The sequence below is a fragment of the Catharus ustulatus genome, chromosome 3 (genome assembly GCF_009819885.2).
Source record: "Catharus ustulatus isolate bCatUst1 chromosome 3, bCatUst1.pri.v2, whole genome shotgun sequence".
NCBI classification, from domain to species: Eukaryota; Metazoa; Chordata; class Aves; order Passeriformes; family Turdidae; genus Catharus; species Catharus ustulatus.
In genome coordinates, this window is record NC_046223.1 from 48799495 (window position 1) to 48824920 (window position 25426).

General features: G+C 38.8%; 1 protein-coding gene across 12 annotated transcripts in view; it reads left to right on the forward strand.

The window, feature by feature from the left end:
• The window catches only part of WDR64 (WD repeat domain 64), a 103831-nt gene that overhangs the window by 43705 nt on the left and 34700 nt on the right, over positions 1 to 25426 (forward strand). For 9 of the 12 annotated variants that reach the window (XM_033053958.2, XM_033053957.1, XM_033053952.2 and 6 more), the window contains 8 exons: positions 2751 to 2850; positions 3373 to 3476; positions 5990 to 6019; positions 10336 to 10443; positions 12053 to 12267; positions 12791 to 12925; positions 15549 to 15628; positions 23372 to 23511. In XM_033053958.2, coding sequence (XP_032909849.1) covers positions 2751 to 2850; positions 3373 to 3476; positions 5990 to 6019; positions 10336 to 10443; positions 12053 to 12267; positions 12791 to 12925; positions 15549 to 15628; positions 23372 to 23511 — 912 coding nt within the window. The remainder of the gene's footprint in view (positions 1 to 2750; positions 2851 to 3372; positions 3477 to 5989; positions 6020 to 10335; positions 10444 to 12052; positions 12268 to 12790; positions 12926 to 15548; positions 15629 to 23371; positions 23512 to 25426) is intronic. The other 3 variants (XM_033053962.2, XM_033053964.1, XM_033053960.2) reach the window with 2 other exon arrangements.

The following is a 25426-nucleotide window of genomic DNA, read 5'->3' on the forward strand; positions in this document are numbered from 1 at the left end:
GGCAGGGACGGAGCTTCCCCCGCTCCTACGGCAGCGGCGGCGGGCGGGGACGGAGCTTTCCCACGCCCGTGGCGCCGGCGGCGGGCAGGGACGGAGCTTTCCCGCGCCCGTGGCGCTGGCAGCGGGCGCGGACAAAGCACCCCGCCTCCTCCCCGTGCCGCGGCAATGGCTGCGCGGGGCTCCCGTCGGCTCCCCGAGACGCGGCAATGGCGGCGCACACTTTCCCCCCCCTCCCCGTGCCGCAGCAATGGCGGCGCAGGGCCCCCGTCGGCTCCCCGGACCGCGGCAATGGCAGCAATGGCGGCGCCCCCCCCCCCCCGTTCTCCCCGAACAGCGGCAATGGCAGCGCGCCCCCCCACCGTCCTCCCTGGGCTGTGGCAGAGGAGGAAAGAGAGCTCTCCCGCCTCTCTCCCCGCCCCCCGTGCTGCCTGCAGGGAGCCAGGGCAACACAGTAACACTGTAACAATCGCGGAATGCCGGCTTTTACTGGCAGGTGCTTGGCTCGGCACCGTGGCTGGCACGTCTGGGGTTGTAAATGTCAGAAAATTATTCGCAGATTAGCCGCCCCCGACTATTAACCGCACTTCCGGGTTTCCACCAAAATTTTTGTGAAATTGCTGCGGCTTGTATTCGTGAAATTACTGTATTTCTGAATCCACCTAAGAATGTTGTCTCGATAGCACCTAGTTTTTCATATTTTGTGAGAAAGTCCTTTGTCGGATTTTTTTTAAACTTGGCGCTCTTATTTATTTGCACGTGTTATGAGAAATGAACACTTGCTCTAGAAATGTGTCTTTTATTAAGGTATTTCACATGGGTAGTGTTTCAGGCAACTGTTCTATAAAAATTACTGATTCTTAGAGCCAATTCTTACCAAGAGCACCCATCATCATTTGTTATTACAAGACTTCTTTGTTTCTTACCCAAAGACAAAATTGTGCAGAAGGGACATAAGTCCCAGCACACAGTGACTTTCCTATGATAGGGGAGGAGGCGTTGTATGCATGGCAAATCCTTGCTGGACTTAAAGTCTTCCGGCAGGGTATTAGCAAGTGACATGAACTATAAATTTGTCAGCATATTTACATTTTTTGTTAATCTGGAACATCATGCTAATATTGGAATCTTGAATATACCAAACATCTGTTTCTTACATGTTATCAGCAATTGCTATCAAGCGATTTCCAAATATCATCCTAAAAACGGTGTGTTTGGCCAGTTCCATTTAATAAGGTTCTGTATGGGAACATTTCTGGTTACTACCTTTCTTAACCACTGTTTTTACTTAGATTGTCACATTGTTCACAGATTTTGCTCCTGTCCACCATTAAAGATTTCCTTCAAGGAGGGCTTGGGGAAAATCTGGAAAATAACTGACAGTCTGAAGGACTGATTGTCCTTTGTTTAGGGTAGCACAACAGTGACAAATTATGTTCAGGCTCATTAGTTTATAGGACAAGTAAGGGAAGCTCTGTATGTTTGCTGGGGTGTTTTACTCCAAAACCTTACGGAGTTTCTAATGCAGTCAGACTAGTAACCAAATTACATAATTACATAAATAATTTGGCTACATAATTACACAAGCAAGCACAGTGTGGGGTGTAGTAAAAGTGGTGAAGCCTTTTTAGTTTCCTTTTAAAATCTGTGGATGATTTCCTTGGGAAAAAATTCCCCAGAACCCTTTCTGTGAGCATTTCTCAAATTTTACCAAGTGTGAGGTGACTGATGGCAGTCTTTTAATATGGCTTTAGTATAACCTTACTTGAAAAACGTGGATGTTTGATAGCTAATAATTGTGTTTATGGAAAGGAGGGAGCTGTGAAGTGAAAGATGAAGAGTAATGTTGTGTGAGAGTATTTTTTTGAAAGATGTACATCTGAATCACTCAAAGAATGAAAAGGGAGCTCTATTGTATAACATGGAAAATACTGAAGTAGAATAAAATACAACATTATGTCTCCCATCCAAAGGGGCATTGCATTTAGAACTCATGAGGTATTTATAATGTCCATAAAATGAGGAAAGAAGTTTAAAAAATCTGTACAGCTAAGTGGGACTAATTTCCTAAAGAAATGACTAAACTACTTTTGGGTACAGAGCTTGAGATTTGTTGAGCATTTCAACTGAAAATTTCACACCCTGGAGCAGAAATAAACTCCTTAAATGACTATCCTATGCAGGAATCCTTACCCATGTTCAGTACAAATGGAATGTTGTCAGAGAGGTGGCCACAAAAGGATTTTTTAAAAATGGTTTTTATATTACTTTTTTTTTTTCAAGCAAATGGGAATCTACATATCTTTATGGGAAAGCTCTTCTCTGTGGGCCAAACCACTATGCTGCATTGAATGTTCTCAGTTTATAAATACGGAGTTGTCTGTTTTGCATGCATTTTGCTAGGTTTTTTTTTCCTGGTTGAGGTAGATAGAACAGGAAAATGAAAATTGAATATAGTTATTTACAAAGCAAAACGGTACTAACAACTTTAAAAAATAGATGGGCTGTATTCCTGGAAGCCCTGTATAAGCTGACTTCTTTGCAAACATTGAAGAAAGATTGTTCCTGAGTATCAGATCTCAACAGTCTAAAGTCATATTGACAGCTAATGGTTAAAGAAAATAATACTATGGTATTTACCCAAAGAATATTAAGTTATTAAAATGTGAGATAACTATTTGACTTTATACATATATCTTCCAGGAGTAGTTTTGCAATAAATTACTTATTTAGTTCTATTTTGTTTTGTTTAGATTTTTGGCTGTTTCACAGGAGAAAGTCATGGCATGTCTTCCCCCTCAAAAGAAAGCATGGTTTTGCTTGTATCTGAAAAGCAGCAGATTACTCATTCAGGTGGCATACTTCATCTTACATCAAAAACTATATTTTTTGCTAATGCAGTGTGCTTCTCACTTTCTTGAAAGTAGAGTGATAAGATCACATGTCTGTCTTTGCTTATTCACACTTCTTCTTCATGTTCCAAAATATATGGCTTTTTACTCCACTGCTGTATTTTCCAGTTCTCCATATTCCTAAATTATTTTGAAATTCGGAATTTTTCTGAAACAGGATGTTTACTTATGCAGTTACTCCTTGTCTTTCTGTATTTTTTGAAAATGTGGAGGAAGAACTGGCACATCCAGAATTGTGATATTAATGATATTTAAAATGCAACATGATTAATTAAACCAAGTATGGGATAATTTATTATATATTGCATCACTGCCTTGCATATGGCGCCAAAATACATTTCAGAATGAGAAATTGTTCTTACTATTATATTCCTATTTGTTTATGCTTTCCTTACTAATATAGTTCTAGTTATTTATGTTTTCCATGTCTGTAAGATGAAAAGTAATATTTTGTCATTGACAGTTGTCAAGAGAAAAGATGTGATCAAGGGTCTAGTGAAGGTGCCCCTTCTGAATTTCACAGTAACAGCCTCTCAAAAAGGAGTGTTAACTGTGTTCAGCAAAAAGGTAAGTCTAAATCAAACTCTTCTATTATTCCATTCAGCTGTACATTGGGGAACTGAGTGGACTGTGATCTAGCATTCAAATTTTCCCATTAAAAAAACTACATATCTTTCTTACCTTTCTTATCTCTTTCTTCTTAAAATTAACTTCTACTTTATTGTTAAGTACAGCAGGAAATATACATTGTTCTTTTCAATTATAAACCTACTAGATAATCCACACAAGTTGATAGAAGGTAGAGATGGCTAATAATATACATTCTTCATAGAAATTCATTTAACAGAAAATAATATGCATTTCTGTTTAGAAAAGGTTTCCCTAAATAAAAAGATATGCTGTTGGAATTAACTTTTAGATGTAGATTGGAAATCAGAGAATTAACTGTTTTCTACAGCTACTGAAAATACCTAGAATGGACAGACAGTTGTTTGCAAATATGGCAACATCTAGAAGCTTGAAAGTCATGAGTTTTACATGTCTGCATGACACTGGCTCAAGTTAGCTCCTTCATCAGTAAAATGCAAGATCTGTACCATTATAAGTAGAAATTCAGGCTTAAGATACTGTTAAACTAAAGTTTGCACATAAATTTCACAGATTATTTTATTACTATTTAGTGGTATGCACCTGTAGGTACTATAAGGTGGAATGTGTCATACAGAAACCCAGGCTATCACGAATCTGTGCTCACTGGTGCTTTACATTTGTACAATTTTAATGCAACCAGTTTCTTAAAAGTTATTTCAGGCAATGCAGTAAAACTTCAAAGCAGCACTAATGCCTTCTAGGGGTTCTATCTAATTAGTGCATAATGCTTATGATCATTAGGATCATTTAAACCAAGAAAGCACTCCTGCCGATGATTAAATAACAAAGCAGTACTGCAGTTTTGGTAAATGCTGAAATAATTTATTTGAAAGCCTGTCCTCCAGAACATTATCCCTCTTATGTACCTATGGAAAATAATTTCCCAAAGTATAAGATTGACACTAGCTCCTCTCCCTCTCCCGCAACATGCCCCTGCTATTTTCAAGTTGAATTGCTGCCTCCTCATTGCCTGGACTGATGTTATCTGACATCAGTGACTGCAGTGTAAATGATTTTATACCCAGCTGCTTAGCACAGTGAATTAAGGACCTCAACTCCCACTTGTGTTCTGAAAATGACTCAGGTGCTATGTGGCAGCCCCAGCGTGTGCCAGGAGAGGATTAGATTGCATATTAGGAATAATTTCTTTATCCATTGGAACTGCCTAGGGAAGTGGTTGAGTCATCAACCCTGGAGATATTCAAAAGATGTGGAGAGTGGCTGCTGGGGACATATCTAGCCATAAACTTGTCAGTGTTAGTTTTACAGTTGAACTTAATAATCTTAAAGATCTTTTCCGGCCTTAATTATTCTATGATTCCATTATTCTATTTGAGAACTAAGCATTGTTTTCTGCAACAAATGTGGGCCTAATATGACTCAAGACCTGTATACAGCTCTACATCATCAACTACTTCCAGGTTACTCTAGAATATGAGACACTTACATTTCTCAGGTTCTCAGATGGGTACTGCCTTGACCAGCGCATAAGACCTGTAGGAGTAGGCAGCCTTAAGGACACATTTTAGTTATTGTAGATAAAGTCAAGTCTGATGCAGTGCATGGATATCCATCTCTTGGTTAACAATACTCTTAAACTCTGCTCAAAGGCTGTCCATGATAACACCTGGCATCTCACTTCTATGGGAAGAAAGACTTTGATCCTGGCTTCTTAGTTTATGAAATGTGGAATTGCAGGGATGGGTATGAGGTGCCATTGAACAATTAATGATGAGGGGCAGGGGCAAGAGGAGGTGAAAAATCATCAGTAGGTGTTTCAGAAGGAAAAAAGTTGGAACTGCTTTTGAAAACTTAGTAGTTTTGTTAAAGGACATAGACAATAACCCTGTCTCTGCTGGATGATAGTGACACTTTAAACATTTCAGGTTTTGAGCCACATGTTATTCTGTCTACTAGTAGTTGCCTTTGGTGAAAGATGCTGTACCAATGGGGGTGTTCCTGTTTGCAGCCTGAAGCACTGCTGCTGCCGGGGAATTTGCTGGCACTAGTTGACATGGCATTGGGGCAGCATTACTTGAGTTTCTGTATGACATAGCCTATTTCTCACAGGAGCTGATGCTGTTCTAGATGTCAATTATCTTTAAAAGCACAATTCCATCAGAAGACCAGCTGATCTGTACTCTGTATGTTGTAAAAGTGAGGGTTTTATACTTATTTTGCTCACTTTAACAACCCCAAACCAAACCAGAAACTATTAAACAATTGTGAGGGAAAGAGAAGTTTTAAGTCACTCACAATGTAAAAGGGGAACAGACAGCAGGCAGGTTAAGGATCTTTCTCAGATCTTAACCACCTACTCTCAGTTAGCAATTATTGTTCTGATACTGCCTGTGGAGACATGGCTTTGTTTAGACTTTTAATTTAAGAACTACCTTATTATTGTGACAATATCTTTCTTGATTTTTCAGATGAAGGTTCTGGCAACCATCGAAGTTGAAGTAAGTTCTTTTTTGTCTCCTTCCTGTTAAATAACTTTAAGTAAAGATCAGTGTGTCCTAAATTGAAATAGTTAGAAACTGAGCATTATTCTAATGCCACTTCTAACTTGGAGATTTCTGCATGATTTTTCATAGGGTGCTGTAGGTCAAATAGTTTCGATTTATTCCTTTCAGTTATTGAAACAATTGAGTAACTTGATTTCTTTCCTCTGGTAAATGAAGCCTCAGATAAATGCTTCTTTTTCTGTCAAATTATCCTTAACCCATTACCTTGCCAGATTTTTTTCTTCTATTCCAAAACTTCAATTTTCACTGTAAAATATAAATAAGTAGAATTTTAAGTTTGTTAATTAATTACTCGTAGATGATATGCTACAAAGTGTAGCAAATCTATCTGTCTTGGGAGTATCACTGCAGATTTTAGTTAATGAGCTTCTTTCAGATGACCTGTAGACAGGAGACATCAGTCTTAGCAAAGTGACGTGACCCCTTGTCCTAAAAGTCAATGTAGGTGTCTTGTGCCAGGAGGCAGTGCATTTTATTGGTTCTCTCTTACATATTGTGGGAGTTCTAAAATGTAATAGAAGTACTCCACACCCTACAGCTCCAACTCAGAAAACAGCTCTGGGCCTGAGTTGTGTTTAATTTACTGCAAGGGCTAATCTGACCTGTGGAATCAGTATAGAGGGGTAACTGTGAGAAATATTCTTGAGACCAATTGACTTTTGGAAACTTTCACTAGAATTAGAGCTTCTCATACAGTAGTGCTAGAGGAGTGAATTTTAGTCATTCCTGCTTTGCTTGTAGGAACCACTTTCCCCAGTTCAGATATGCAAAGGTAGGATCTGCCCCAGAGATACCAAGGGAAAGATGCTGGAAGAAACTGGAGTACTAGCCTCAAGCTGCAGTGGGTCCCTTTCTTTTCTGAGCACTAAGCACTTGTCTTAAAATGATTCCTCAACGAATATGAAGGGTTTTTTGCTGTGAAAGTAGGACAATGTTTGGCAGCTGTGGCAGTAGAAGGTACCACTGAAGGACATTTTGCCATAAAACGTGTGAAAGGGTATGTTTAACATAATGGTATCTTCCAGTATAATGGTGCAATACCATAATTGTTAGGATTGTGATTCCAGACAAATACAATGCCAAAGCTGGTAGTTTTAGTATCTGTGAGCATCCAGTTGTTTCAGCTCTGCATCGGATCTATGTGGGCTACCCTCATCTGCTGTCACTGCTGTTACAGGCCGCATTCCCATCCTTTCCCAGCTGTTTCCACTTTTTCAGCCTTTTCTAGAGGCAGGAAGAAGTAGGTGCAAAATAGTTTGGATTCCTCTCCATCTTTGGGATGGAGGATCATTGCTCTTGGCGATCATTTGATCAGTTGAGATCATTACTGCTGAACATGACAGTCTCTACTGTAAAGTCTTTCAGGGGAAAATCTTTGGCTTCCCAGGGGCATTTGATTGATAGCAGACCTGACAGTTGGTGAAAAGAAAGGAGAAACCAACGCCCACAACCTTATGAAATCCTTCTATGTCTGAAAAATTTTATGGTATTATTTGATGTCAATCTAATTTTGTTGAAGTTAATATATTCACTTTATTTGTATCAAAGTTATGAGATGTTCAGATGGCTTAGTTAAAAATTAACCTTTTCTGCTTTGTGCTCTACCTTGTCTTATGATGACAAGATGATGGAATTGGAATTTTTATCTAATATTCTTATTTAGGTGTTTGCGTTGAGTAGTCCTGCCCTTGCTCAATTTAATTTCTTCTCACCATTCCTCTAACCACTGCGCTGAAAAAAGAATTAAAAGGGCTTTAATTGGACTTGAGGTTCCTGAACTGTTTGATGGTTATTGAAAGATGTTCATGCTTGTAGGACATAATATTTTAAGCTATGTTGTTATTTAAATATAAATTCACAAATTTAAATGAAATAAATTTCTGGATTTCTTTGAGATAATAAATACTGCTTTCCAGGTGGTTGAAATGTATGATGCTATTAAATTTATTAACTTGGGGATTCCTTGAGAGATTTATCTTTAGAATTTGGTCACAGTTTTTCTAATTTAAAGCATACTTATAAAAATGGAAGCTTGACATCTTAATACCTTTTATCTAAACGGTTATTAAAAATCAAAGCACAATATCTCATATGAGTGTAAATCATTGCTCACCATGTATTTATTAAAGATATGATGAACAATAGTAGTTGAAAACTTCAGCACCAAATTATCATAATGTACAATTATGAATAGTAGCTTATGATTAATATCTAAATAGATAAACAGAGAAAGATGACTTTACCTTTCAGGGCTTACATTTCAGTTCTTCTGATCTGCAGAAATAATAGTACATTCCTTTCTCACTACAATTATTATGCAATTTTCAACTGTTTTAATATGACCATCAATACTGGCATCAATAGCTGATTGATGAAGCTATATATTTGTGTGCATCTTCCTGCCAATGAAGTAAGGTACTGTATTGAGGACTTATTCAGAGATAAGTTATCAGCCTCCAAACCTTCTATTCATTGACAAACACTGATGTGTGTAGAGGATGGTTTACAGATTGCAACAATCCTTACACTTCTATGATTTCTTCCATTTGGTGTTCTCATTCTTGAGGTGTTTCAGAGACGCACTCAAGCAGAGCAGCAGAGGTCATGGCCCTGAGGATATTAAGCCAGAAAGACTGAATCACAGTAGTGCTAGAAATAAAATCCAGCAGACTGCAGCCACTGGAACTTTCCTAGCATTGTGATGGTATAAAAGGAATGTGAACCTTTTTTTATAGGGATGTTATGGAGAACTGGTCACTTCAAGAAAAACTGATTTCATTTCTTGATGAGATTATGTGACTGACTGAAGAGTAGAAGCATAAGTATAATATACTTAAAACTCTATACAGTATTTGGTCTAGCACCACAAAACTTTCTATTTTAAAATATGACCACTGGGAAAAAAAGCAGTAGGCTGCATTGACTAACAGTTGTCCAGCTGACAGGTCCCAAAAACAGTAGTCAGCATAGAATCATTGCTGAATGATGGTGGGATTACTAGTAGTGAACAAATTACTTCTTTCAAATGGAAATGAAATGTCTTTTAAATATGGCTTAGAAAAGCTTAAACAGAGCCAATAGATAAGCAAGACAAGGTGAAACAGTATTGAAAGCAGGGGAGAAAGGACAAGAGCCCTTGAGAGACAGGATGGAATAAGAAAATAATGAAAAGGTTGATCTGGTCAGCTGCCTAGTTTGTCTGTCAAGTATGGCAGCACTAAGAGATATTCTTATAACCTTTCCTGAAGCTGAAACCTGTTACTTTGACTGTGTCATCACAAGCCAACACAATAAATTAGTGACAACTACAAATGTAAAATCATCTTTTTCAAGCCATTTAGTCATTGTTATCTGACACTCTTATGAGAACCTCAAAAAGCCACAGTTAACAAACTCTTCCGTAAGAATTACCAAACAATCCACAGGACCTCTGCAGGACTGACATTTTCCACATCTTTATTGTAGTAAAGGGCATAAAAAAAATCCTTGTAAATGTATTACCACTTGCCCACAGATCATTAGGAAGGAAAGATGCTTTCTCCTGCAATAGTGTTGATATGCTCTGTCAGGATTTTGGACCCTTTACACTGAGAGCAAAATCATTATTGTGTACAAAAATGGAAATAAAAGTAGAAGGGTCAGGAGTCTGATCTATACTTTGCAAGAGAAATTGTTTCACATTACTACCTGTATAATAGGAGTTATACTTGAGCAATGGCCTAATATGGGCAGATGCATATATTTGTAAATCGTTTATCTACCTATTGGGAGAATTAAAATTATTTAATAAAGTTACTTATTTTCATAATCATTCCTTTCAGTTTTGTTTTTATAGCTGAAATTTTGATTGCTTTTAAATTTCTTTTGTTTCAAATCAAACTGTATCCAGTTTAAAAGCTTAATCTGCTTTACTATGGATGTTTTAGCTTAAGCTTTCTCTGCTCGGAGTGCTTTTCCAGAATGTCATTCCAGTTCAACTAACAGTAAATGTGCATTGTGTCCTCTGCTGTGCAACATTTGTGCTTCTCAGGTGAGTCATTGACAGCAGAGGTTGAGCCTGGTGCCTTTGTAACTTCATGTATGAGCTATTTCTGGATTTGGAGCTCTCAGTGGAACTAGACCTAGCAGGTGCTAGTGCAGAGTGTATGTGATTTATGTGGAAATGGTTTAAAATATGTACTTACATGATAGGAAAGTTGATAAATTTACAGATAAAATCTTTCTTCAGCTACTATTTTTATTTTCATCAGGATCCTACGTGGATCAATGGATGTGATTTCCTGCCTAATCTGAAATATATCGTGGCTGTAACTGAAAGCACAGTCATTCTTTGGGACTATAAATCAAAAGAGAGACAGGTATTATGTTGGATCAGACAAATGCCAAAATTAAACCTGAAAGTTAATCAGTTGTTGTTTCCAATATACATTCACATCCCTTTGGTCTAACAGGATGAAGGCTTCTGACTTTTGTCTTTGCAGGAACTCAGTGAAACAGTAGAATTCACACTAAAGGAGGAATACTCTCTACATGCCAAATGGGATTATTAAAGTATATTAAAAGTTCAGAAGAAAAAGGAAAATTTTACACTATGGTGCAAACAAACCCCAAAGAACTTATTTTCTGTGTGTATCTAGTGTGTACATATGCACCTGTATACCTAAAATGGGAGCATTGGCATACATATATCTCAGAAACTATTAAGAATCAAGGAACAGATTTGACAAGAAATATAACACAAATTACGTATTACAAGAAACATAAGATTCTTTTTGAGTTAGCTTCCCAGTTTAAAGAAAATATTTCTGTATATTCTATGTTTTGTTCAGGAATTTCTAAGATGAAAAACATTTAGATGTTAATAATCTATGTCCAAACTGTTAAATTTTTCATCAATGTCTTATGGATTTTTGTTGACCCATATCTTAGCTTTGTCTTCCTGTTCTGGGACTTCTCTTGGGAATTCCAAGTTAGCTGAGATGATGAGGAGAAGCAAAATAATTATTTTTAGGATAAGATTTTCTTACTGTTTGATTTTTTTTCCAATATTAAAAGTTTGCTTCCCAAGCTAAGGCAGGTCAATTTAAGTCTTTTTGTCAATCCAGTTGGACTTCTTGGAGGAGGGCTCAAATATTAATTCTCCACCTATTATTGTCCAAGTTCCCTCCACTCATTACATCAGTGACAGCTGAATAGGTGCAGCTCTTTCAAGACCATAGAAATAATATATGGACAGTTCTATCTCTATTATGTCTCTAATGTTTCTGTGCTACACAGAAACACCATTGAGGCAGTTAATTCCTTTGACACATGAACAGCTCCCAGTTTAGGTTGGAAGGATACTTTAATCAAATAATAGAATCAGCAGTAGAACCAACAAACTGTAATGCAGATGACCAAAATCCCATTCCTGGGCCTTCTCGCAAAATACCACAGTGTCTTGCAAGTGTATTCATCCCCATTATGTCTGTGCTTCAAAAATTGAAACACCTGCCCATATTAGTACACTTGACACTTCCAGGCTGTATTATTAATTATGACTCTGATATAGATTCTCTCTGTGTATTACTGTTATATTTTATGGTTTGAATTATTCCTTAATTTAGTTGTTTCTGATTTTCTTGTAGAGAGCATCTTATTTTTGAACAGGAAACCATATACACTCCTAGCAAATACACCATCCCACATAGCATGCAGAGATCCTTCCTAGATTTTTAATTAATACTTCTTCACTGAAATGCGAAATGCTAGCTATGAAAAAAAGTCTTGCTGAAATCGCTAGGATTTGCTTTTAACTCCACTTCATAATGGTATTCATGAGTTTCTGATACCAGGAAACAGCTAGCACAGGGGCAACTTGAAAAAACAAAGTCAAGATTTTAATGCAGATGTTACTAGATAAGTGTGATAGATTCAATTTAAGGGTCCTCATGCAATATCTAATACACTCTCTACCATATTCCACAGAGTAATGGCTTTGTCATCAAACCAATGAAAAACTGTCTGCTCTGTGTTTCTACGGTGACTGTGGCAGACAGCCTGGCTAAGGATACCATCTTAATGGGAGATGATAGGGGTTATGTTTATCTGCTTACTATCACCAGTGATGATTTCATAATGAAACAATCTAAAGCCAAAAAAGAATCACAATTTAAAGTCTTGGACGCCGAGTCTTTTGACATGTAAGTTGCTTGTGATAAAATATTATTAGTCTTGTGTTATGTTTTATTTTTAATTTCAGTTTTGTTTGCCCTAAGTGGCAAATTAGCTTCTGTTTATAAATTAACCCCATCTAGCCAAAGAAAATAATTTTTCAGACTACAGTTAGTAAGATTTGCTTGTCATTGCATGAAGGAAATGCTATCATTTTCAGTTGAAGATTTTACGAGAGACCTTACAACTGAGAGGTTGCAGAATACAATTCAAGGGGACAATTCACAATTGCTGTTATCCAGTTTGACAAAGGAACAGCTTTATTGTGTCCAGTGAGATGGAAGCACGATTGTGACTAGAAAAGTGCGTAGTTCAATTCCAGCTTTCTCTCTGTTTGCATTTCAGTCGGAAGAGTGGTTCTGCGTCTGCCCTGGATATTAAATGTTAGCATTGGTTGTGTATATAATCTCACTGACAAAATCCCTGTCCACCTATAGACACATCACAGTAGTTGCTACTGTAGCCTAATAACTTCTCCATTTATATCCCTAGTCCTAAACGCAAGCTGCATGATGACTGGGTTGGGAAGATTAGGTATTTTCCTGCCCTAAAATGTTTTGGATCCTGCTCCACAGACAGTATTAATTCATTTATTTTGGATGACATAAAACGACTAGAGGACCACTTGTAAGTATCTGACATCTTCCAGAAAACAATAGATCTTCTGCTTTATAACTCTGCTGTTATAACTCTGTGCCTCACAAGATGTGATCTTTTTATGTTGAATCTGCCTTTTCTACTAGCATGACTAATAAAAACAAAAATGCATTTCTTTAAATGCTTGAATATTTTGTTGTGCTAGCTTTTGTTGTAGGAGAGGACTGTCCATATATGTTCAGTACTCATAACCCTTAAGATATGTTGTGTTGACAGTGTTGTCTCCTCTGATTTCTCCTCCGCAAGCAGATTTTAGTTGGAAAATTTAATGGTTTTTTGCACATATATCATGTATCCATTCATTTAAAATTTATACTCAGTCCAAAATAAACTCAACTAAATTTCATTTACAGTTTTATTTTCACAAGTTTGAGTTATACAAGATTAAGCCAAGAACAAAATTTATTCTGTGGGCTGTGAAGTGGTTCTACTATGCAGCAGAAAGAGGTTATGGCCTCCTTATTTGTGCCAAGTCCTTTATTCATATGGCTCATCAGTGCTGTTAGCTGATTTAACTGATTCCACGCCGAATTAGTCTGTTAATTTAGGAAATTTTATAGCACAATTATATATTACACATTCAGTTTGATGTAAGAAGGACCTATAAATAACATATAAACAGAACTTTTCATTAAAATGTTTCAAAAGATTGTAAATATTAGATCAACTTCTCAATTCTTCTGTGAGGTACATCCAGAGAGATTAATAGAATTTTAAGTCTAGTAGATACAAATATTATAATCTGTTTTATATCTTGAAAATAAATATGAAACACTTTTAGATTGTCGAAGGTCACATACTGTGTCAGCTGAAAAGCTGAGAAATCCTATTTGTTTTTGTTGGGAGCTTTGGAAAAATAGAATTAGTTAGAAGAGAATGAAGACTAAGTCTGCAGAGCCAAAAGTCCAGTCAAAAGAGTAGATGCTACTGTCATGTACTTCAATACAGAGCATAAACAGCAACTATCTTGGTAGTTCTTTTTCATTTCACAATGGCTCTAGTTTCACCTCCAAATGCAATAAATACATATTTCTAAGCAGTTTCTTGCAGTAGATAGATGGAATTATAATTAGACAACTTAAAATTACGCAGCTGTTAAAATGAAATTAATAGTCCTAATAATATCTATAGATCAAATCACTTTGTAATTCCATTTAATAAATAACTAGTTAAAAATATGATTTACTGGTTCTAACAAAAGGAATTTCCCCAATTAACTTTGTATCAAGGAATTGTTATTGTATTCAAAGAAGGATGCCATGCATCTTCTCTCTTTAGGCACTTAGGTTTGTTTGTTAATAATGGCTATTGAACAGCTATAATACTTTCTTGTAAAGTATCTAAAAAAGAGAAGCATAAATATGATGACAAGGTGCTTCTGTTGTAAGGCCATGGCTTGGGCAGGACTTCACAGTGCCAGAATCCCTTATTCCCGCTGACCTTGGAATAGTATCAAGACTGTTCATTAAAAAGCTTATGGATAGTTACATATATAATATGTATAAAAGATGAAAAAAACTTATGAAATCTGTTAATCAAACATTTAAATTAATTAATTGTTATTTTGTACTGTCAAGAGAATTAAGACTTCTCTGTTAGAGCTCTGGAAATAAATCTTTTCTCCCTCTAAATAATAGGAAGGAAACAGCTTTTTATTTACACCTGCCTAGAAATAACAAGCTCTTTCATTAATCCTCAAAGTTTCCAGAGTCTTTTGTCAGATTTACTGCCACCCCAATTTATGGTTTCCAATATCAATGGCTACTCTAGCCTAGAATAGATGAACTAATACTTGTCTGAATTTCAAAGGGAAAAATTAAAGTATTCTCATTTAGTTCTGTACAGCTGATTTACACTGGTAGTCATTGTTTTGTGGGAATGACAGGTTTTAACCCTGCTTTTGCTACATCCAAAAATCAATAAAATATTCACTCATTGGTAGCAGTGGATGAAACTTGGAGAGACAAGCAGAAATTGCTGAAAGGGTGGGTTTAGAAGGGGTGCTGAGTCGATTTCAGTCTGTGTTGGCTGTTTGAATTCCCATGCTTTAGCAGTGAATGTAATAGAATAACTGTTGAGTTTCAGATACTTGTGGTCTCTTCATGTTCTCATACAACACAAAATAGATCATATAAAGACTATTCATTATACAGTACATTATACAGAAGCAACAGAAAAGTAACTGCACTTACTTAATGTTACATTGAGATCATCGCAGATCTCCATGTAGAAAATAGTTAAACACAGTTTCTGTGGTACCTTTCCTCAGTGATGAACTGCTTTAAGCACACAGACTTATGTGAAGTTTATTTTGGCAACAGCTACCATTTTAGGAGTCTGTTTGGAGTTTGCCTGTTAAAAGATTCAGGTGTGCAGGTCAGATATTTATTTCTTTAATGGAAGTGCACTCTGTTCCTGTTTTGTTGATGCCAGTATCACTCTAAGTCTCTGTTATAAATCAATTTGCTTTTAACATGAGATTACATACATTATGCAAACATCTGTTTTGTACATTACAGAAAAATGAGGTGGAATGACTGTAGACTGTATTTTCCCAATATTTCTTACATGATTGTTTTATTAATGATTGCAGACCTGTAAAGGAATTTTCTGTCCCTAAAGGAGTAAATGCCTTCACATACTGTGGAAAGGCAAAAGTCATTGTCACTGGAGGTAAGTATTGGGTTTTTTTAAGAGATTGTTCTTGGAAAAAAATTGTGAATTTTTTATTCAAGTTAAATAAGATCAAATAAAGCCGAGTTAGCATCTTAAGATTTTCAACATTGGCTTCTGCCTACAATTAGAGGAAACAGAGGTTTTATTTTTAATTGCTGTCAGCAATTGTCTGAAGAGATATACTTCCTGACAGGAGTCTGTCAAGGGCTCCATCTAGGTTTGATTCAAGTATCATTTGTATAATAAAACAGATGAAACACTATGTTCGACTACTCTAAAGTATCTTTTCAAGTCACAGTGGCCTTGACCAGGTTATACACATTATTCCTTGCAGTATCAGCAGAGCCCCCAGCCTATAACTCTTTCACCATCCTTAGATAGCATAAGCAGTCACATTGGCCCATCTTAATTCTTTCTGTTGGTCTCTCTGATCATGTTTCCCCAAAATGTTACTGTTTGTTCTTTCTCCCAAAGCAGACTGCAGAAATGGCACTCTTGCATCCACTTCTTCCCTGTTATCCAATAATTTTATGGGTATGTCTGCTGTATTGGTCATGTTTGATGCTACAGAAATGTTGCTGGAGTATAGCAGCAATCTTATTTATACAGTAATTTCACTAATAAAAGCCGCAGCAATTTGACAAAAATTTTGGTGGAAACCCGGAAGTGCGGCTCATACTCGGGGGCGGCTAATATGTGAATAATTTTCTGACATTTACAACCCCAGACGTGCCAGCCAGGGCGCCGAGCTGAGCACCTGCCAGTAAAAGCCGGCATTTCGCGATTGTTACAAAGTGTTACTCTGTTGCCCTGGCTCCCTGCAGGCAGCACGGGGGGCGGGGAGAGAGGCAGGAGAGCTCTCTTCTTCCCTCCTCTGTCAAAGCCCAGGGGAGGACGGGGGGGCCCCGCGCCGCCATTGCTGCGGCCCAGGGAGGAGGGGGGGGGCCTGCACCGCCATTGCCGCAGCTTGGGGGGGGGGGGGGGGGGCCCGCGCCGCCATTGCCGCAGCTCAGGGAGGAGGGGTGGGGGGCTCTGCCCCCGCCTTCCGCCGCCGTGGCAGGAGCAGGGGGTGGTCCGTGCCCGGCTGGCGCCGCGGCGTGAGCGGGGTGCGCTCTCCGTGCCCGGCTGGCACCGCGGCAGGAGCGGAGCCGGGGTGAGCGAACCCAGAGGCAGCAGCCAGCCCCGAGCGGCAGCGCCAAGCTGGGCCACCTGGCCCCGTCAGCAGTCCCTAGCCGGCTGAGCCTGCACAGCCTTAGTTGAGCCAGTAAACCCCCCGCCATGCCACGGTTCTGTTAGCATTTGGCAACTTTGTTGCATGTGGGTCCTCGCTGCAAACCACAGAGCGGCTTATATTCAGGTGCGGCTTATTTATGGACAAAGAACGAAATATTTGCCAACATCCAGAGATGCGGCTTATACTCAGTGCGGCTTGTATTCGTGAATTTACTGTATGTTCTGTCTGAGAGGGTGGTGCCATCGAGTGGCATTGATGCTGATTTTCTTCAAGTCTTTATTGCTTAAAACTTTGTTAAAAATTTCAATAGCAAACATATGAATTCCTGCATCTATATACAACAAAAACTAAAAAAATGCCCAATGCTCTGCTGCCCAGCCTTGATAATATACATGACAGCACATAAGAAGTAATGCAATTCATGTTGAATTGTAACAGTTTACCAAGAGGAAAACTGTGAAAGATATCAAAATAAATATCAGGCAATTCTATTGATTTTTTGGACACAAGGTTTAAAGGAAAAGCAATTCAGCTGTAGAAAAGTTCTTAGTGAAGATTCTGAAGTTTAACCTTGGAGGAGATACGCTGATTACCTTGTCAGTAAAAAGTAACCTGGAGAAATTTAGCGATGACACAAAGTAGGGAGGTCCTGTTGAAAAAAAATGTGGTCAGTATTTCTTACAGGTACAACAGGAGGATTTTGCTGTAGTAATAAAACCAGGGTGAAGTTCTGAATAGGAAAGAAGGGCAATTACATAGGAACTAGAAAAAGTTTCTTTGATACACTGAAAATTCTTCTTCTGTAGATAGCAGAAGAGAAAAATCTGGGTAAACTTTCTAAGAAAATTATAATATCTGTGGTAGGCCAGACCAAAGGGTCTGCCCAATCCACTCACCCCACTTTGTCAGTGACCAGCAGTAAACACTTGAGGCACAGAAAAGGAATAGGACAATCATGCAGCAACACTTAACCATGGTACATGTGCTGGTTCTGTCTTGCTAATATGAACCACATTTGAGAAAGATTAGCTGAATATAGAAAAGGCGTGGGGGAAGGGACTCTAATGATCATCAAATCCAACTCTTTAGTGAATGGCTCATGAAGGGATTGAACTTAAAATCTTGGTGTTTACAGCAGCAGGCTCTAACCAACTGAGCTAAGCTCTAACTGCACCATTGTGCAGAGATTAAATAAGTATATTTTCTATAACCTAGAAAAGTGACAACAAGGAATGCCACTGATGTCTATTAGAGCAAAAATTAGAGCAGTGATATTCAGGAAGAGTCTTCTGAGTAGCGGCAGTTGTAAAAAAATTATATTCTCAGTTTAAAATGGAGCTTGAATTTCTGAAAATATTAGATTGCATACTTGCAAATGGTTGGAAGATAGCCTTAGAATGCAGGAGCTTCTATCCCATCTAAATATATCCCTAATCAGAATATTTTAGAAGCAGATGAGTTTTCTCAACACTGAATTCTAATTTGTTTTGACATTCACTGCACGAAGGTACTGAAATTGTAGGCAACATGAAAAAGTTTAATAATACTGTGTTTAAGGACTCTATAATGATGATTTTGATCATTTTTGAAGGAGTGTAAGAAATTGTACCTTACAACAATCTTTCTGTCCATTCATGATATTTACATACCCTTGAGTTGGAATTCTGTCTTGCTTGTTTACTCACCATCCTTCATCTTGTTATTGAAGGGCGTCCTCCTGCTTCTCACCCTCATTCCCAAAGCTTAGCCCTGCTGTTCCCCTTGATTGTGGAAGGAAATTATTCCTGAGCTGTATTACTAAGAGTCCCAGAACGCAGTGGGAATGCATGTCCAAAGACAAAGACAGGGTGGGGTCATCTCTTTCAGTTTCCCTGCGAAGTTACATCAGTCAGGGCCTACTGTGAAGCTGCACCCAGAATTTACAGGTCTTGAGAGACCCCTCTACTAAAGCCTTCAAAAGCTGAGCTGTAGAATTCTGTACTCTGTTAATAGAGTACACTGCTCACAATGGCACAGCACACTGTCAGGCTGGAGCACACTATGTTTGCCTCTGTATCTTAAAAGTCTTCTCATTGTTCTCTGATGGAGAAACACGTTGATGATCCAATTAATGACTTTTAAACTAAACTTCAAAATTAACATAAGCTAGTCCTGTTAACTAGGGAGAGTGCAATTTTACCTGTAATATACCCTAAAAATGAGAGACCATAACATGTAAATAATTCAGGTAAATACTCATAATAATTCAGGCAAATTATCATAATATATAGATTTCTTGGTGACATGTTTAAACATTTGTAAAAAGCTATGTTTATTTGTCTCATTCGGCAGTTAACATGAAAGAAAAATCCAGCCTTTGATTGCAGGCTAGCTTCTAAAGTATTCAGCAGGGGTAAATCTGCTAAACATTTTAGTAAGCCCGAATTTAATATTATTTAGCCAGGTGTTTATAGCTCAAATGGAATGCTATATACTGTGAGAATTATTACTGTGTCTATTAAAGAAGTCATATTTTGACTCAGTCTTCCATCAGTTATTTGTATTTGGTCATACTCTTGAGTTTGTCAGTACTGTGACACAACCTAATTTTGTCTTCTAGATATTTTATGTTTATAAAAATGAATAAGATAAAAACAAACTGAGTTTGCTTTTCATGCGTAAGGCTAGAATTCAACCAGTAAAATGATAAAAGCCTGATAGTGGCATAAAATACAGAGCCCAGAGAAGTTTAAAATAACTTCTCTATGTAACATTTTGCATTAATATTACACTGAATGGTAGAGTTACATGGTTTTTTTCTTATTCTGTATTAATTTCAAATTTCACCCTATTAGTTCTTCAAATCTGGCTACTGTTTCTCTGTGAGCAATGAATCAGAAAAAAAAAATGTTAGTGATGTCTAAATCTAACAGTAACAGATTAAGACCAATAAAAGGAACTACTCTGTGCTTGTTCAGTTTCCTTTGTGAATTCCTGGAACAAGTAAAGCACATTTTCAGGAATTCCCAGGAATACCAGTGATAGAAATGGCCAGAACTTCTCTAATATTAGCTCTCAGAAGCATAGCAAACTCTTTTCTATGATGCAGTCTAAATTTAAGAACGTACAACAACAGGCAAGGAAACACAAAGAAAAAAAAAACCAGTATGATAAACTAGTTCAACAGTTGTCTGATTCTTTTGAAGACATTCTGCAGACATTATAAGGTAAGGTTATTTAAAAGACAGCTTTGAAGGAAAGACAAGTTTTTTTAAAGGATGAGGAGTTTTCTGTGTGAGAGTAGAAGCATAGAAAGAAACCAGGAGGTATATTTTTCATTTACAGTCTATTGAGGATGACTGGCTAATCCTAGTATTTCTCCTTTCAAATATATTACTGTTCTCAAGTGGGTTTCAACACCACTGAAATGCAGACATATCAGCAGGCTTGTAGTACTAGACAAATTGCAAAAACTGTGTCAGCAAGAGAGACAGTTTGACAAAGTATCACATATTCAAAGAAGGTATTTGAGTCTATAACATCTAGCTAGAATAGAGCTGTGGTTGTAGAATCTGACTTCTAAAAATACCCTAAGCATCTGTTTTTATAATTACAGTAATTTCACAATTATAAGCTGCACCATTGTGACTAAAATTTTGCTCCCAACTCGGAAATGCGGCTTACACTCAGGAGCGACCAATATATGAAAAAAAGTTCGGAAATTTCCAAACCTGGAAGTGCCAGCCAGGGTGCTGAGCCGAGCACCTGCCAGTAAAACCCGGGATTGTGCGATTGTTACAAATTTGTTACTCTGTTGCACGGTGGGTGAAGGCGGGCTCTGTGCCGGCAGCGCAGGGGGAGGAACCGGGGGGCTCCCTCCTACTGGCCCCGCGGCAGTGGGGGAAGACAGGGGGCTCCATGCCCACCTCCCACCGGTGCTGCAGGAGCGGGCGGGCTCCGTGCCCGCCTTGCCGCCGCGGGACAGCGCTGGGCTGGGGCAAGCGAGCCCAGTGGCGGCAGCAGGCGGTGGCCGGCCCCGAGCAGCCCCACCGAGTGGCAGCACCAAGCTGGGGCCACCTGACCCTGTCAGCGGCCCTGAGCCGAGCCAGTAAATCCCACGATCCAGTGATTCTGTGCAACTTTGTTGCACATGGGTCCTCGCTGCAAACACAGTGCGGCTTATAATCAGGTGCGGCTTATGTATGGACAAAGAACGAAATGTTGCCGACACCCAGAACTGCGGCTTATAGTCAGTGTGGCTTGTAATCGTGAAATTACTGTATTTATCATGGAAAGGACCACACACAACTGAATCTGTTTTGATTCAAATCACTGATTCCACAAAATAATTAAAAATTGCTGTTAAATAGGTCATCTAATTCAAGCTTTTCTTGAATGTGCTTGGTACCCACACTTTCAGGATTCTGAATCCTGGAGGCATATTTGGAGCATGGAGAGAACAAATGTTCCAGGAAATGTTCCAGTGTAGCAGTGAACGTTAGGGCCAATCTGGCATTAGTCCGGAAAGAGAGAAGAAAGCACATTTACTATACTAAAATCTACCATTAACTCCACATCAGTGAAAGGAATTAAAATTTATCTGCTACTTCACATGAAAAGCAAACAGTATCTTTTAATGTAGGGAAAGGTTTTCTTCCCAAATGTCACTTGATCTTCCTGTTAATATCTGAAGTAAATGACATTGTATTAGTGATTCTACTCTTAAAAGAAACTCTGTACAGAATTAAAGGGCAGTCTCCTCCCCTTCAATCATCTGCCATCACTTCAGGAATATAAAGAACAGAACAGTTAGGAAGACCAAGAAAGGTTCTGTTCCTCAAAAATGCAGCCAGCAGGTAGTCAAGTTGATCAGGTATTGTCAACAGCTTCTGCCCAGTTCTCCACCATCTTAAGACACAACAGTTTAGATCTGGGGCTGGTAAGGGGTATGTTGTTGAAGCAATGTCTGTTTCCTCTGATATTATAACCAATCTCACCAGTTTCACTGGAGGCTTCTGTCAGCTGTATTTCATGTCTTTCTTATGGGAGGTCTGCAAGCTGAGTTTTACTCCCATGGACTTGTTTCACCCTAAGCTCTGACTTGGTCACAAGGGTTCTGCTAACTTGCAGGACATGTCTGGAATAGCTTAACACAAACTCTGAGGAAGTGAACAAGGACGTCCACCACATTCTGACCATCCAAAAGGTCTTCTTAAACCATTTGTGGTGTTATAACCCATTTAAGCTACTTTCTGCCATCCTTACAGCATATAGATTGTCTAGAGTAGTTTTGCCTAAAAAACAATCTCTTCTCCTTGAAGTTTCAAGGCTCAGCTACGTAAACATGGCCTTCCTTTCCTGTACTGAAGTTCTCCCTCCATTGTGCCTTTATGCTGTTTGCATAGTTGAATTCTCAGTCACACTTGTGAAATGAGCCTGCATAAATCAAAATGTCTTTCCATTGTAGCTATTTTAAGAGTAGATGATTCCTTCAGTGTTCCTCTTATTTAGAGAGAAGCCACATAAACAGTGGAATCAATTTTACTGAGAGAACAATATTGTTTAATGGAGGAAAAGGGAGATGGGGTGCTCCTAAACAAATCGCATCTTGCTGCATTAAGAAGGAAAGGAATAGATTTCTGGAGAGAGAAATGGAGGGACTGACTAATGACAGTAGGTTGAACAAGCTTAATGAAGATTATTAACATAATTGAGCTGGGCGCTTAGCATAATTGAGCTGGTTCTCTTGGGGTATATGCTTCCTAGTCTATGTTTTTTTTGCCCTTCAATTTAAGCTGAGAGAAATGCAGAACTCAAACAGAAGTCAAGACAAAATGTGGCGGTTTCATTTTTTGTGTGTCAAAGTAGACTGTTCAGCTAGATGCATACAATTTGTACAATTGCAATATTTGCCAGGAATTGAAAGTTAAAATACATTTTTAACATCCTTGTGTTTTGAAATATTTAAGGAAACTATTAGCAAAATAGTACCAAATATTCACCTTTATTCTCATTTACTTTACCACAAACTCATCAGCAGTTACTGTTTTCTGTCTGGCCTCAACTTTCATGCCCACTCCTTTCTGCATGTTCACCTTCTTCCATAAATGAGGTTATCTCTTTGTGTCCTGGCTAACTGGACACAAATATTTTTTGACACTTTTCTAAATTACGTCATTGAAGGAAGCAAAATATGAGCCCCAGTTGTGTTTCTACTACAGTACTCTGCTCCTCTGGGACTAGTCCATGTAGTCCGCATTCAGTGTCCCTGCCATTGCTTTAGCAAAATGAAAAGGCTTTTAAAAGCTAATCAGTTATGCATTTTTAATATGTGTTTGTGGATAAGCAATGAAATATAAGCTGCAATCCAGCTCTTAGAATGAGAAATTCTCATGTTTATGTGGGAGTAGTCTACCCAAATGAAAGGACAGACTTATGAATACTAGGCTCTCAATTACAAAGCTTATTTGTAGTACAAGTGACTATTCAATCTTTCTGACTATATATATTAATTTTTTTTCTTTCAGGTAATGACAGAATCCTTCGTTTGTGGAACCCAGTTGTTAATTTTAGCCCTGTGGGGAAGCTATTCGGACACAAACATAGTGTTGTGGAAATTGTGACAAATGAAAAAGATCAGCATGTCATCAGCCTTTCCTGTGCAAAGGTAAACCTCAGGGAAACAGGGCTGGAAGAAGGATCCAGAGAAGTCCAGGCCTGTCAGCCTAACCTCAGAGCCCTGCAAAGTTATGGAACAGAGGATCTGAGGTGCAATTACACAGCACATACAGGACAACCAAGGGATCAGGCCCAGCCAGCGCAGGTTTAGAAAAGGCAGGTCCTGCTTGTTTAACCTGGTCTCCTTTTATGAGCAGGTGACCCACCTCATGAAGGCAAGGGCAAGGGTAAGGCTATAGATGTTGTCTGCCTGGACTTCAGCAAAACCTTTGATACTGTCTCCCATGGCATTCTCCTGGAAAAGCTGGCAGCTCACAGCTTGCACAGGTGCACCTTTGCTGCATTAAGAGCTGGTTGGATGGCCAGGCCCAGAGAGTGGTGGTGACTGGTGTTACATTCAGTTGGTGTCCAGTCTGTAGAGGTGAGCCCCAGGAACTAGTGATGGGTCTAGACCTGTTCAGTATCCCTATTGATGACCAGGATGAGGGAACCAAGTGCACCTTCAGTAAATTCACAGACAACACCAAGTTGGGGGAGTTTTGATCTGCTGGAGGGGAGGAGGGCTCTGCAGAAGCATCTGGAGAGACTGGATTGATGGGCCAAGGCCAACAGTATGAGGTTCAGTAAGACCAAGTCTCAGGTCCTGCACTTCGGCCACAACCCCAGGCAGCATTACATGCTTGGGAAAGGGTGGTTGAAAGCTGCCCAGCAGAGAAGGACCTGGGATTACTGGTCAACAGCAGCTAAACTTGAGCTAGAAATGTGCCCACATGGCCAAGAAGGCCAATGGCATCCTGGTCTGGATCAGCAACAGTGTGGCCAGCAGGACAGGGAAGGGATTGTCTCCCTGCACCCAGCATTGGTGAGGTCACATCTCAAATCATGTGTCCAGTTCTGGGCCCCTCACTTTAGGAAGGACATTGAGGGGCTGGACCATGTCCAGGGAAAGGCAATGGCGTTGGTGAAGGGTCTGGAGTCCAAGTCCTATGAAGAGTAGCTGAGAGAGCTGGGGGTGTTTAGCCTGGAAAAAAAAAAGGAGGCTGAGAGGAGACCTTATTACTCTCTACAGCTGCCTGAAAGGAGAGTGTAGCCAGGTGGGAGGCAGCCTCTTTTCCCAGGCAACTAGAAATAGGACAAGAGGAAATGGCCTTACCCTGTGCAGGGAGAGGTTTAGGTTTAATATCAGGAAGAATTTATCCACAGAAAGGATTAGTAAACATTGGAATGGACTGTCCCAGGAGGTAGTGGAATCACCATCACTGGAAGTGTTAAGAAACACCTGGACATGGCACTTAGTGCCATGATCTGATTGACAAGGCAGTGCTTGGTCAGAGGTTGGATTTGGTGATCTTGGAGGTCTTTCCAACCTAAATGATTTTGTGATTCTGTGAAATCAATGTTATAAATTCAAGTAGAAATCTATTTTTGAGTAAGTACTTCTGATAGTAATTGGTTATCAGTTCATTTATTTTAATGAAAAGGCTTTTAGCTTAAAATTCCTGAATCATTTTATGTTTAGAAGCGAGACTCGAATGGAACCATTTGACATATTATCTTCACAAGTGTGACAAAAGAATGCTTACAATAGTAGATATTAGCATTCTGATGATTTCTATATTACTTTAGCAACTGACAGATTTAAAACAGGACCTGTACTTGAATGCTTCATTCAGTCATGATCACCTGCAAAAATTTCCTACAGTTCTTTTGCACTTCTGACTTCCTACCAGCCTACTAAATCCTTAGGTAGAGTTTTTCTGGTGTCTCTATATATCATGTTCAACTATTGATCTCTTTCCAACCAGTGTCTTTTACATGACTTACTGATCCAAAGGTTTGACCATGAACAGGAATGCTAATAAAATCAGTAATAACACTTATTCCACCAAATATTGCAAGATTCT